Source organism: Dermochelys coriacea, chromosome 1 (assembly GCF_009764565.3).
Source record: "Dermochelys coriacea isolate rDerCor1 chromosome 1, rDerCor1.pri.v4, whole genome shotgun sequence".
Lineage (NCBI taxonomy): Eukaryota > Metazoa > Chordata > Testudines > Dermochelyidae > Dermochelys > Dermochelys coriacea.
In genome coordinates, this window is record NC_050068.2 from 169,102,372 (window position 1) to 169,116,266 (window position 13,895).

The 13,895-nt window shown below is 53.3% G+C and overlaps 1 protein-coding gene across 5 annotated transcripts in view; it reads left to right on the forward strand.

Moving 5' to 3' along the window:
* The window catches only part of LOC119850223 (amyloid beta precursor protein), a 296,641-nt gene that overhangs the window by 150,306 nt on the left and 132,440 nt on the right, over positions 1-13,895 (forward strand). For all 5 annotated transcript variants that reach the window (XM_038388150.2, XM_038388151.2, XM_038388153.2 and 2 more), the window contains exon 5: positions 1,074-1,267. In XM_038388150.2, the coding sequence (XP_038244078.1) occupies positions 1,074-1,267 (194 nt within the window). The remainder of the gene's footprint in view (positions 1-1,073; positions 1,268-13,895) is intronic.

Sequence of the window (13,895 nt, forward strand, 5' to 3'; positions counted from 1 at the left end):
AATATTTATTGATGGGTGGTGAATTGGTGCTTTTAATGAGGAGAAAAACAGGAAAAGTTCTGTTAAGTTTATTTTGTTTCATAAGCAGTATTATTTTGTAACTTGATGTGTCATGTAGAGTTGACGTTTGAATTTTCATATTGTTGTTTTATACCATATTCTCACATTTGAACACTCTTCTGATTTTTTTTATGCAAATTCCAGTGTTTGTGCATTGTTTCTCCCTAGTGGGGAGGCTTAAGGCATCAGACTCTGGTCCTGTGTTGTCTTCTTATGGTTGTGTCAAGTAATTCAAAGGGGGAATCATGAGGATGGTACTGCTAGCATATAAAGAAACTCTTTTTACCTTTTTAAATTGTTGCATTCCCATCACCAGCTTCTTCTCCCCAGCTTTTAGCTTCCCTTGTAGCACATACCTATAGTTACATTCTTTCATTAAAAGCTGCTGTGTTATCAAGTTGACTTAACATTGCTCTTCCGTTGGAGAACTACATCTGTAATGTCACTACTCTGTGCTTGGAAAATAAGAACATCTAACTCACTTCCCATAAACTTTTGTCCCACATGGTACATGGCAATATTAAGCTGCATAATTAACAGTTTTCGAATATGGCTAGAAGGTACCATACTGTACGAGGAATCAAACCTCAATGTATCAAGTGTTTTAGGTGTTGATCTCCTCTTCAATAGCACTGTTACATAGGCAGGGCAAACTACCACTCTGTCTCCCGTGATTATTTGTGCACAGCAAAAGCAAGCCCTCAAAGGAGTTCTAGGTAAGAGGATGTAGAATTTGTCAGGTGTATGTGAGGGGATGAAATCTTTTGGCAAGGAGAAGAATTGAGGAGAAGGAAAAGCTTGTTGCCTAAAATAACTAGACTGTGGGTTGGGTGCCCATATTCCCACACTGAATGAATTTATCAGTCACAATAGTTGAGAGGTCAATTAACAAGCTAACTCTAATTTTCTGAGGCTGTACACAGACTTTGATTATTTTCTTAACATCTATGCCAACTTTTCCTTGGCCAGCTCACTGTGTAACAATGTTGTCACTGTTCTCTTTATTTTTGTAGTCCTGTAGTGAAAAGAGTATGAATCTGCATGATTACGGTATGCTGCTGCCCTGTGGAATTGACAAGTTCCGTGGTGTGGAGTTTGTTTGCTGTCCATTAGCAGATGAAAGTGACAATGTTGATTCAGCTGACGCTGAGGAAGATGATTCGGATGTCTGGTGGGGAGGTGCGGATGCAGATTATGCAGATGGAAGGTAAGAGTGGTGTTTCCCCTTCCTGGTTTACTGAAAATTGTCAGAAGTTTGTCTGGAAAGACTAAAAGTTAGTAGCAGAGTTTTTGATATGAGTAAACTTGATGGATCTCCACATTGTTTGAAACATTTGAAGTCACCCAAAATGTCTGGGTTTTAATAGATTTTTGATTTTTATAGAACCCTAAGGCTTATAACATTTTTTTTTTAAATGCAATGAAAAATATCTTGTTGGGCTGTAAACATTCCCTTGCAGTATTTGAACCCAACACTATATTATGCCTGCATATGACAACCAAAAATTGAAACAGGCTGCCTGGGATGCTTACTTTCATTGGCAAGCTGAGTGAACTACAAAAAATGCACACCCAACCCAATTAGTGATAAGTGAGGTGTTTTAAAACCCCCTTTTTAGTTTTACTAACATAGGTGTTAGTGGCACAGTAAGAAGACTTTCAAGCTGGCAGCGTTCCTTTTAATTATGCATTGAAAGGTATTTTCAAAAATCTATTTAAATGGCCACACATTGACAAGATGTATTCTTCTTTACTAGACACTGCCTGTGCTACAGTTGCAACTATGTTAGGAAAGTCACTTTGCAAGACAATCGTGCAGTGACGGTGTTTCAACATGGACTGGCTTTGCCTGTGTACATGGGGAAAGAACATGGCTCTACCTTGGTTCCTTTAACAATTTAGCATCATCTAAACATACAAAAGGGGTGCTGGATTAAGCTTGGCGTATGATCATACTGTAACTGGGTATCCCAGGTTGATACGGCCTTTTTCATGGTAGCCTACTAACTGCATTAGGGTTATACAGGTGTAAGTGAGAACTGAGTACAGTTCTATTCAAATCTTAAATCTCTGGTGAATGAATTTTAAAATACTATGAAAATTACTCTCCTTTACTAAACTAAAATCCAGGGTCATTATTCTGTATTTGACCAAACATCACAGCATGCTAGATTAAGTCAGGAAGTGCAAAGTTCAGATGTTAGTAGTGTCAATTTTTAGAAAGGGGAAACCAAATCCAGATCTCAGAAATTGGCTGATGAATCCCTTTGCATTTAATTTCATCTTCTGCATTTATTTCACAGCACCTTAGAACCAGGATGAGCCTGGCAGATTGGAGGGAGTTCAGAGAAAAACAACGAAAATGATTAGGGACAGGATGGATACATTTATATGGCAAGATTAAAAATGCTAAATGTATATAGTTTGCCTTAGCAATGACTAAAATGGGAACATTAGCCTAAGTGTTTAGGGATATAAAGATGAAGGATGGAGATAAATGACTCACTAGGAGCAATGGGCTAATATGGGCAATTGAATGACATTAGGACAAGGAAAAATTAGACTGACTGTCAGGGAAATCTTTAACAAGGAGATGTATTCAATGTAGACATGTCTTTTGGGGAAGGAGTAGAAGCCATATCATGGTGAACGCTTAACACTAGGTTGGACAACGCACTAAAAAAAGCAGGGAATAGTTCTTTAATGGCAAGGGCATGATTAGATGAATGACATTAAGGTCTTTTCTCTGATTCTTTGTCACAAAAGACTAATATCAAGGCCCCTGCTTTTGGCCCCATGTAGGGAGGGAGACATTTTCAGTCTTGGAGTATTTGATTTTTCTTGATGAGTACAAAGTGTAGCAATAGAACTACTTTCAAGGAGGTTTATAGGTCAGATCCAACAGCATCATAATGTAATTTCTGTGTATTTGGTTTATGCATTGCTGATTGGGTTTCAAGTGGTTGAAAATGTGGGATAAGAATGAAAAATGTTTGCAACCCTCAAATTAATTTTTTCCTATATAAAGAGGGAGAAATTTGCAAAAATGAAATATTCTCCCTTAATATGTCTGGTCAAAGATGTCTAAAAATATGAAATAAAAATGTTCTCATAATGGTGCATGTTACAGCAATTAACAGCAATTATGAGGGATGTATATAAAGCAGTCTGAATTATCCATTTGTTTCAATTGTTCATGTTTGTCACTGGGGAAGCAAACATTATCTACTCAAAAGCAATTCAAGTTCTAAATTGAGCAGGTCAAGGATGACTTCAGAAAACTAATATCCTATTAGAGCATCAACTGGAGTTACGTTTGAATCCAATTCTGAAATTCCCAGTGAATAGTAAAACCTTTTTTCATCTAGAAATACCTACAGCAAATCTGGAAAGGCTTTCATGAAGTAGTTGAACTTTAATTAAGATGAAGAGCTCAACAATTTCCAGTTCTTATAAACTAATTCATTAGTTTCATTTGCTAGCTCTTCAGTCCTCAAGCTGCATCCAGTCCATCCTCTGCCTTGAAGCCAAAAATATACTCATGAAAATGATTGAGTCCTTTTGCATCAAAATTAGAGATTCCTTGATATCAAGTTTCAAAAATAGGTTTTCCCACTTTGAACATGAGTAAGTTTAAATGTTGTATGTTTGATAGAATAACAAACATGAATCATATAATATATTATGCTACAGTATCTGACTACGAATATTTGACGTTAGAAATTATGATCAAATTTTGGATTTCTGTATCTTTGTTTTAAGATCAATAGGGAGGAATGCTGATATTGCTTGCTCTACCACTAAACTAATGTTTTTATATCACTAAAGCAGTTTTCTTTGTTTGGAATATTTACTTAGCTCCATGTAGTTTCACCATAAGTCAGTAACCTTACATTTAGTGTTCCTTTCATCATGAAGCCTTCCAAAAAGCTTAAAATATCTTCCTGTATGTGTTGTGACAAAGCTCTGTCCTTGCCTCTGTGGGTCCCGCATTTCCTGGCGGATTTCACTAGCCTCAGAGGCTCATAGTGACCCTCTACGTAACCCTCCTTTCTCTAGAGACAAGGGTCACAGTCTACTGAGCCATTTTCATCATAAGCCAGTGAGGGAGGTGAGGAGAAGTTATCCTTCCTTGCACAGTCTCTGTTGTCTCCCAGTCTCAGTGATTAAACAGGGGGCAAAGGTGGGGGGGGAACCCAGGCCCATCCTCTACTCCGGGCTCCAACCCAGGACCCTAATAGTATCAGCTATGGTAGCTGACCTTTTAGAAACCTGACATGTACAATTCCCTGGGCTACTTGCCCGACAGCAGCCCTCACTTCCTCAACCTCCATTTCACCCTTACCTCAGGGCCTCCTTCCTTGTACCTGATATGGCGTGTACTACTCAGCCTCTCCAACCGCGCAACCTCTTCCCACAGCTCCTGACATGCACACCCACCTGACTGACTGGGAGGCTTTTAACTAGTTTCAGCCAGCCCCTGATTGGCTTCAGGTGTCCCAATCAACTTAGCCTTCTCCCTGCCTTCTGGAAAGTTCTTAATTGGCCCCAGGTGTCTTAATTGACCTGGAGCAGCTTCCATTTCCCTTAACCTGGTACCAGGGATTTCTTTAGCCTGGAGCGAATCTCTCTCTCTCTCTCTCCCCCACGACTCTTCCATAGCCTTCTAGCTTGGAGGAAGGCGGGAAGTCGCTACTCCTGCTGCTAGGCCCTAAGCTCTCGCTCCTGCTCCAGCTGCTCCCATGGCTCGGTCAGCCACCCCCCATTCTCTGCTACCTGGTTGCTGGACCTCCCCACTCTCGGGTGCTGCTACTGCTGCAACTGCAGCCCCGGGGGGAGGGGGGCTGCTAGCCCACTCCTCAGAGAGGAGGAGTGAGGGACCCCAGCCACTGCTGTTGTGGACACCACCACCCATCACCACCACCTGAGAGGGATCCTTTCTGCCTGCCTGGACTACCACCTGGAGTTCCTGGAGCTGCTGCTGCTGCAGAGGCCGCTGCCTGGAGCTGCTGAAGCCCGAGGAGGAGAAGAAGAGGATCATCTGCCAGTGGGGCAGCACCTAGAGACTTTGCAGACCACCGTGGAGGGGGCCCTAAGACTGAGTAATTTTCAAACTGTGCTCTTTTGGTGGGGGTCTTGACTGTGTTTCCAGGGACACGGGGTGTGGTGTGGAGCTGCCCCCCAATCCATCTATGTGTCCTCCCAACCCCCACCACTACTGCCACCACCGCTGCCCCCTGCACCACCCCCACTGGCTGTATACCATCTGCCTCAGCTCCTGCCTCTGGACTCAGCTGCTTGTTTGGCTTACCACGCCCTATTTCCACCCTTTGGGCCAGAAGCAGCAGCCAGCTAAAAAAGACTTGTGCAAGTGCACATGGGCACATGTCGTCCCCCCCCCCCCCCCGGAGTGCCTACCCCCCAGCTTTGCCCTTTACTACCTGTCCCATTTGCCACTTGCTTTGCCTCCTCTTTTGCCCCAGTCCCCCTTACTAGCTTCAGTTTGTTTGCTTGTCCCGCCCATTTCCCTCTGCAGCCTTTGTTTGTTTGCCCTGCCCCAGCCTCTGCAGCTTGCCCCTTGGTTTCCCTGCCCTAACTCCAGACCGCTTAGCCCCTCGCTCTGTGTGCCCATGCCCCCTTCCCATGCGCGTGTGCAATTCCCCATTTCAGTTACAACCCTCTTCACTGCACCCCCAATGTTGTATCCCCCCCTCCCCTAGTGCACCAAGAGGAGCCAGAATTCCACCTTGTGTCGGTGACTGACCCCAACCCCTGATTGCCCCCTGTCCAGCCCACCCCTTTTGGCGCCCTCCTCCCCTGCCTGCAGCCTAGCGGGGAGGAGTGGTCGACCTGCTTCCCCTCTCTCCTTCTCCTTTTGGTGTCCCCCCTTTCCTCCTTGCTCATGATGGCGGGGGATGAGACGGGTGGGACCCCTCCAGCAGCCCGAGCTCCCGCTCCCCCGCCTACCCCTCCGTCACCCCCCCAAGCTTCTACCTCCGCTGCCGAACCATCTGCCACCGCCCCCGCTGGGGCACCAGCAGCGACGGGCACCAGGGTGACCACTGCTGCCACGTCTCTCACCCCCTCAGATTTGGGGGGAGTCCCCCCAGCCGGCGGGAAGGGCCAGGGGAAGAAGAAGGCGGGGAAGGGCCCTGCTAAAAAGACCAGGCCCTCCATGGCAGGGACTGCCCCCAATGCCCCGGCCCCATCTCCAGCCGGGGCGCCCCTCCCCGCTGTTCCCTCCACCAGCTCTGCAGGTGTCCCTCTCCTGGCCCCCAGAGCATATGCCCAGATGGCGACAGCCCCCCGGCCTACCGCTACATCATTTCTCCAGCCCACCTCCTCCGCTACCATCTATAGCGGCTGGGGCCCCTTTCCCACCATGACCAGGAAGCACGGCGTCCGTTGCCTCCTGGTGCCTGCCTCGCCCCACGTGGAGACGTATGTGCGGGCGTTGGCGAGGGTGGTGGGGCCCATGGCCATTGTGGCGGCCTCCAAAATATATGGCAAGGTCATCGTCTTATTAGCATCGGAGGCCGCCGCCCAGGAGGCGGTGGAGAAGGGCTTAGCAGTTGGGGGCGTGTTCGTCCCCTTAGAGCCGCTAGAGGACCTGGGCGTCCGCCTGGTCCTGACCTCCGTCCCTCCCTTTCTCCCCAATGCCGCCCTGTTACCCGCCCTTTCTACCTTGGGGAAGCCCATCTCTATCATCAGCCCTGTCCCGTTGGGCTGCAAAGACCCCGCCCTCCGTCACGTCCTCTCGTTCCGCCGGCAAGTGCAGTTTCAACTGCCGCCGGCGGCACGTGACGGAGAGGTGCTGGAGGGGTCCTTCCTAGTCCCCTGCCAGGGGGCCCATTACCGGGTGCATTATTGCACGGGGGAGGCCCGGTGCTACCTCTGCCGGGCGATGGGGCACGTCCGGAGGGACTGCCCCTTAGCCCGGTAAGGAGGGGCATCCGGGATCCCCGAGCCCCGGCAGGGCACCGGCCCCGTCATCGCCGAAACCCCTGGCTGCCCGGCGCCCGAAACCACCCCTCCTCCTTTCCATTCCACCATTGCTCCCGCTCAGGCCCAAGGGGCACCTCCCCAACTATGCCCAGACGAGCAGGAGAGCCCCGCCCCCGCTGCTTGCAATCTGGCGAGGCCTGTGGAGGAGGGTGCGGCAGGGACACTGCCGGGCATGGGAGAGGGCCCGCCCCAAGGGGAATCTTCCCTCCCTTGTGCTGCCGCACCGTTACCCCCTCGAGTCCCTGAACCATCGCCTCTGCCCCCTGACACAACCCCTGCTAGCCAGCCCCCAGATGATGCCATGGAGGGCTGGGCCCTAGTCCAGGGGAAGCGGGGCAAGCGGAAGGCTCGAGCTCCGCTTCTACATCTGACGCCGAGGCCCCCCGGAAGACCAGGAAGGGGGGCACCGATGCCGAGCCTTCCGCTCTACCCACGGGTGTGTTCCATCCACCAGAGCCGGCTGGGGAAGACGTGGCAGCACTGGAAGGCAGTATCTCCCCTCCGCGGGAGTCCCTCCTCTCCAAGACCCCCGAGGCACCATCTGAAACCCCAGTGTGCCCCGAGTAACCGTCGCGTCAGGTGCCGGCACGGAGAATCCCGGGGTAGCGGAAAACAATTTCCCGTCTATATATGAGGAGATCGAGGCCCTGGGTCTGACTCCGGTTACCCAGGGGGAGGACAATCCTATGCCAGCGGGCCTCGATCTGGGCGACTTCACTCCAGCCCCCCTTTTCCCATGTTCCCTCCCCCTAACCGTTGCTTCTGCTCCCACCTCCGAGGAGCCCCTGGACTCCTCCATCAACCCGGCTGCAGAGGGCACCCCGCTGAGAGCCGCCGAGCTAGTTGAGGAACGCGGCTGGAACCTGAGCCACCAGGGGCATGCCTAGCTGGTTAGGAGCATTCGACCTCCTTCCCGGGAGAGGACCCTAGAGAAAAAGTCCACCTCCTGATGCTGTGGCTGCCAAATCCACCAGAGAGCTTGCGCCCAGCATCAGTGAGAGCCCTCTCCCGACCCTCACCTCTACCCCTGCCCCTGCCCTTATTCCGCCCACCTCCCGAGATATTATTGCCACCCCTGGACTGTCTCCTTCTCCTTTCCAACAGATGACTCCCAGGGAGTGGCCTTTGTGTTTACCCGTCCCGACCCAACAGGGGCTGCTATCCTCCCTCCGCCGCCCCCTATCGCCCCAGCATTCAGGTCAACCCATCAAGAGCCCCGTCGGGGGTCCGCACCGTCTGCCCGTCTCGGTGGGCCACAGGGCTGTACCAAAGGCCCCGTCGGGGAGTAACCAGACCATAACCCCAGCCCCCCATGCGCTGTGAGAGGAGTTGCGGGAGTTTCTAGAAGACGTCCGTGGCTCCTGCAACAAAGTCCAGCTTGCCTTCCAGCGATGGGGGGACTTTTTAATCAAATCCTCCGGGCCGCAAGGGCCCTCATGGGGGAGAGTAAAAGGACTGGGAGGCAGGGCGCCGCGGCCTACCAGCGGGTCTGCCACTTCTGTGACTCCTTACTCACCTACAGGGTGGGTCACGGACTGCTGCGCGGCCCGCCGGGAGCCGCAAGCGTCCCTACTGGCGAGGATCCCCCCCAGCCCTCCTCATGGCACCCTTTACCATCGCAACATTGAACACCCGTGGCTGTACGATGGATCTCCGCAGGTCCCAGGTGCTCTCCTTCCTTCGGGAGGGGAGGTACTCTGTGGTGTTCCTGCAGGAGACCCATACGGATCCGACCGCCGAAGACAGCTGGCGGCTGGACTGGGGGGACAGGGTCTACTTTAGCCACCTCACAGTTCGTACGGCTGGAGTGGCGACCCTGTTCTCCCCTGACCTATGGCCCGAGGTGCTGGGGGTCACCGAGGCTGTGCCGGGTCGCCTGCTGCACCTCCGGGTCCGCATGGAGGGGCTCGTAGTCAACCTCGTCAACATCTATGCCCCAGCAGCGAGCCCGGAGCGGCTGCAATTCTATCAGCAGGCGTCCGCCTTCCTCGGCACCTTGGATCTTCATGAGTGCCTGGTCCTGGGAGGAGACTTTAACATCACCCTTGAGGAGCTGGACCGCTCGGGGACCGAGCAGAGCCCGGCCGCCGTTGCCGTCCTCCAGGAGATAGTCAAACACCACTCTCTGGTGGACGTCTGGCGCGACCACCACCCGGATGACACTTCCACGTTCACCTTTGTCCAGGTGGAGGCCCGTCGGTTGCGCCACTCCCAGTTGGACCGCATTTATTTATCACGCTTTCATCTTTCACGAGCCCACTCCTCCAGCATCCGGCTGGCCCCATTTTCTGACCATCATATAGCCACCGTGACAGCCTCCCTCTGCGCGGAGAGGCCGGGGCCGGCCTATTGGCATTTTAACAACAGCTTGCTGGAGGATGCGGGCTTCGTGGCGTCCTTCCGGGAGTTCTGGCTGGCCTGGCGAGGGCAGCGGCGTGCCTTTCCCTTGGCGCAGCGGTGGTGGGACTTAGGGAAGTTGCGTGCCCGGCTCTTCTGCCGTGACTAGACCCGGGGCGCCAGCCGATGGAGGGATGCGGCGATAGAGCAGTTGGAACGGGAGGTCTTAGAGCTGGAGAGGCGTCTGGCCGCCAGCCCCGAGGATCCACCCCTCTGCGGAACGTGCCGGGAGAAGCGGGAGGAGTTCCGGACTCTCGAGGATCATAGGGCCCAGGGTGCCTTTGTTCGATCCCGCATCCGTCTCCTTCGGGAGATGGATTGCGGCTCCCGCTTCTTCTACGCCCTGGAGAAAAAGAGGGGGGCAGATGACAAACATGTCATCTCCCTTCTTGCAGAAGATGGCACCCCCCTCACAGATCCGGTGGAGATGTGCGGGAGGGCGAGAGCCTTCTACGCAAGCCTTTTCTCCACAGATCTAACTGATCCTAATGCTTGCAGAGTACTCTTGGAGGAGCTCCCGACAGTCAACGCGGGCGACCGAGACCGGCTAGAGCTGCCTCTCACTCTGGCCGAGTTCTCGGAAGCCCTCCGTCGCATGCCCACCAATAAATGTCCGGGCATGGACTGGCTGACCGTGGAGTTGTACCGCGTGTTCTGGGACTTTCTCGGCCCAGAACCTAGTCACCGTCTGGGCTGAGTCTTTGCAGAGTGGGGTCCACCCTCTTTCCTGCAGGCGAGCCGTGCTCGCCTTATTGCCGAAGAAGGGGAGACTTCCGCGATTCATGGAATTGGCGTCCCGTCTCACTCCTCAGCACGGACTACAAAGTCGTGGCAAAAGCAATCTCGCTCTGGCTAGGGTCTGTGCTGGCGGACGTGGTCCACCCGGACCAGACCTACACCGTCCTGGGCCGCACCATCTTTGACAACCTGTATCTGGTTCGGGACCTTTTGGAACTCAGGTGTAGGGATAGTACGTCGTTCGTTCTCCTGTCCTTAGATCAGGAGAAGGCGTTCGACAGGGTGGATCACGGGTATCTTCTGAGCACTCTGCAAGCGTTTGGCTTCGGACCGCAGTTGGTGGGTTTTCTCCGGGCGTTGTACGCCTCTCAGAGTGTCTGGTCAGGCTCAACTGGACCCTGACCGAACCGGTCAGCTTCGGGCGAGGAGTACGGCAAGGGTACCCCTTCTCGGGCCAGCTGTATGCTCTGGCGATCGAGCCCTTCCTCTGTCTCCTCCGAAGGAGGTTGACAGGGTTGGTGCTGCAGGAGCCGGAGCTGCGGCTGGTCCTGTCGGCGTACGCTGATGACGTGCTCCAGGACCCGGGCGACTTGGCGCGGGTAGAGGCTTGCCAGGCCATCTATTCGGCAGCCTCCTCCGCGCGGGTCAACTGGGTCAAGAGCTCTGGCTTGGTGGTAGGGGACTGGTGGCAGGCGAGCTCCCTCCCACCCACTCTTCAGGCCATCTGGTGGAGCACGGGTCCACTGCTCTATCTCGGCATTTACCTTTCTGCCACGCATCCCTCTCTGCCGGAGAACTGGCTGAATTTAGAGGGCGGGGTGACAGAGCGGCTCCAGTAATGGACAGGACTACTCCGGTGTCTCTCCCTGTGAGGGAGAGCGCTGGTGCTTAATCAACTAGTCCTGTCCATACTCTGGTACCGGCTCAACACCCTGGTCCCGGCCCCGGGTTTCCTGGCCAACCTCCGGACATGGATTCTGGAGTTCTTTTGGTCAGGACTGCACTGGGTCCCTGCAGGGGTTCTCCATCTACCTCTAGAGGAAGGAGGGCAGGGCCTGAAGTGTCTGCTTACTCAGGTCCATGTCTTCCGCCTCCAGGCCCTGCAAAGCCTCCTTTATGGTGCAGGTAGTCCGGCATGGAGCATACTGGCGCACGCCTTCCTGTGCCACTTCCGAGGGCTCCGATACGACCGGCAGCTCCTTTATCTCCATCTGAGAGGTCTTCTGCGATACCTCTCTGGGGTGCCGGTCTTCTACCAAGACCTCCTCCGGACCTGGAAACTCTTTTCAACGACAGGTCCGTGGCGGCCACCGAGGGAGCAGATCTCCTCGCGGAGCCCCTGCTACACAACCCCGAGCTCTGTGTGCAAGTGGCGGAGTCCCGCTCGGTGCGCCAGAGGTTGGTCCTGGCGGATGTCACAAGAGTCAGAGACCTCTTGGACTATGACCGAGGAGACTGGCTGGATCACCTGACGCTCGCTCAGCGCATGGGTCTCTCCAGACCTTGTACTCCCCGGCGCATACTTCAGGAGGTGAATGCCCCTTTGCCGCCCGCTGCTCAGGTTTATCTCAACCGGGTCCTGCACAAGGGCACGCCCCACCCACCCACTACCCCAGGCCCGCCGGACCTTTTAATTGGACCCCTGCCCCGTGGACCCAACCGACCCCCTCACCTCTTCACTGGAAGCCGGCTGCACAAGATGCAGCCGGTCTGCTTTCAAACTGCACCAAGAAAACATCTATACACGCTCGTGTTCCACACCCTTCACGCCCTCACCCTCGTGTCCTGCCCCGATACAAAATGGTGGGATCTCCTGCCACCTTTGGAGGGTGAGGAGCCCTGGTGGGCCAGTCTATATTCCACCTTAGTCCGAAGGCCCACCGGGGATGTCAGTTGGCGGCTCCTTCACGGAGCCGTTAGCATGGGCGTGTACTTGGCGCAGTTCACTTCAATCCCAGACACCTGCCCCTTTTGCGGCGTGAAGGAAACCCTGGCACATATATACGTGGAGTGTGCCAGTCTGCAGCCCCTATTCCGGCTCATCCCCAATATTTTATTACGCTTTTGGTTGCACTTTTCCCCTCATCTTCTTATCTATGTACTCCCTGTCCGTGGCCCCACAAAGTCACGGGATCTCCTGGTCAGCCTTCTCCTGGCCCTAGCTAAAATGGCCATCAATAAAACCAGAGTGAGGAGGTTGGCCGATGGAGTCTCCTGTGACTGTGGGACCTATTTTCTATCCTCGGTCAGTTCATGTATCTGGGCAGAGTTCCTCTGGGCGGCGTCCTCTGTCTCCCTTGACGCCTTTGAGAAGCAGTGGGCGCTGTCTGGGGTCCTTCGTTTGACCCTTTGACCACACTCCTGTCCCTGTTGTTTCATTAGTTGTCCCCCAAAATTAATTGGAATCTAGATGCTGTGGATCCCCCTTCTAGGCTGGGGGGGATCCTTTAGCAGTGGACGGGCTTCGCCCATCCACTTCCCAGATCCCAAAAGGACTACACTTCCATAGCCATCTGGCCTTGCCCCGTCACAATGTATATTATTTGATACTGTATTAAAAAGTACAGAAGGTGCTGATAACTCCTGCATTAATTAAGCTTCTGTTTCTATTCCTCTTTTTTCAATAGCTTTTAATTTGATAAAACAAAGTCTTCTTGGAGACACCCCAAAGGAGACGTTCTTTCTGGGGGAGGTGGTAAAGCTTTATCAAAATCAGTTGAGTTATGTGTTATTTTCCCCATAACTGGTGATGAAAAAACAACTGAAGTAGGAACCTTCAGACGTGGCTTTTGTAGCTTTTTCAGCAATCAGATTAAGAGGAAAGACAAGTTCAGTTTTGGAGACAGCAAATTTTAGACAGCAGAGCAGGAGGGTGCAAACTTTTTGGCCCGAGGGCCACATCGGGGTTTTGAAACTGTACGGAGGGCCAGGTAGGGAAGGTTGTACCTCTCCAAACAGCCTGGCCCCTGCCCCCATCCGCCCCTCCTGCTTCCCACCCCCTGACTGCTCCCTTCAGAACCCCCAAACCATCCAACTCCCTCTGCTCCTTGTCCCCTGACCACCCCCTCCTTGGACCCCCGCCTCTAACTGCCTCCCAGGATCCTACCCCCTTATTAACCCCCCCGCTCCCTGTTCCCTGACTGCCCCCCCCAGCCTCTGTCCACACCCCCACCCTCTGACAGGCCCCCCCGGGACTCCACTCCCAACCCTCCCTGTTCCCCATCCCCTGACTGCCCTCCCAGAACCTCCACCCCATCCAACCGCTCCCTGACTGCCCCCGCCCCCTTACCATATTGTTCAGAGGAGCAAGAGCTCGAAGCCCCACTGCGCAGCTGGAGCTAGAGTGGACCAGAGCACTGGCAGCGTGGCAACATGGTTGCGGCGGGGGGGGCGGAAACAGCAAGGGAGGGACTGGGGGCTGGCCTCCCCGGCAACAAGCTCAGGGGCTGGGCAGGGTGATCCTGCAGGCTGGATGTGGCCCGTGGGCCATAGTTTTCCCACCTCTGCAGCAGAGCAAGCTCAACTAAGAAGAGCAAGAAGACAGATAATGAGAGGTAAAATTTGCAAGTAATCCACATAAAAGTGAAGGTGGAAACCTTAGTGGAAGTGCAGGTGGAGAAGAGGAAAGGAGCAATGACAGAACGTCGAGGAATGTCTACCAGGCAGAGAAAGGAGGATAAGAATTCAATAAAAGG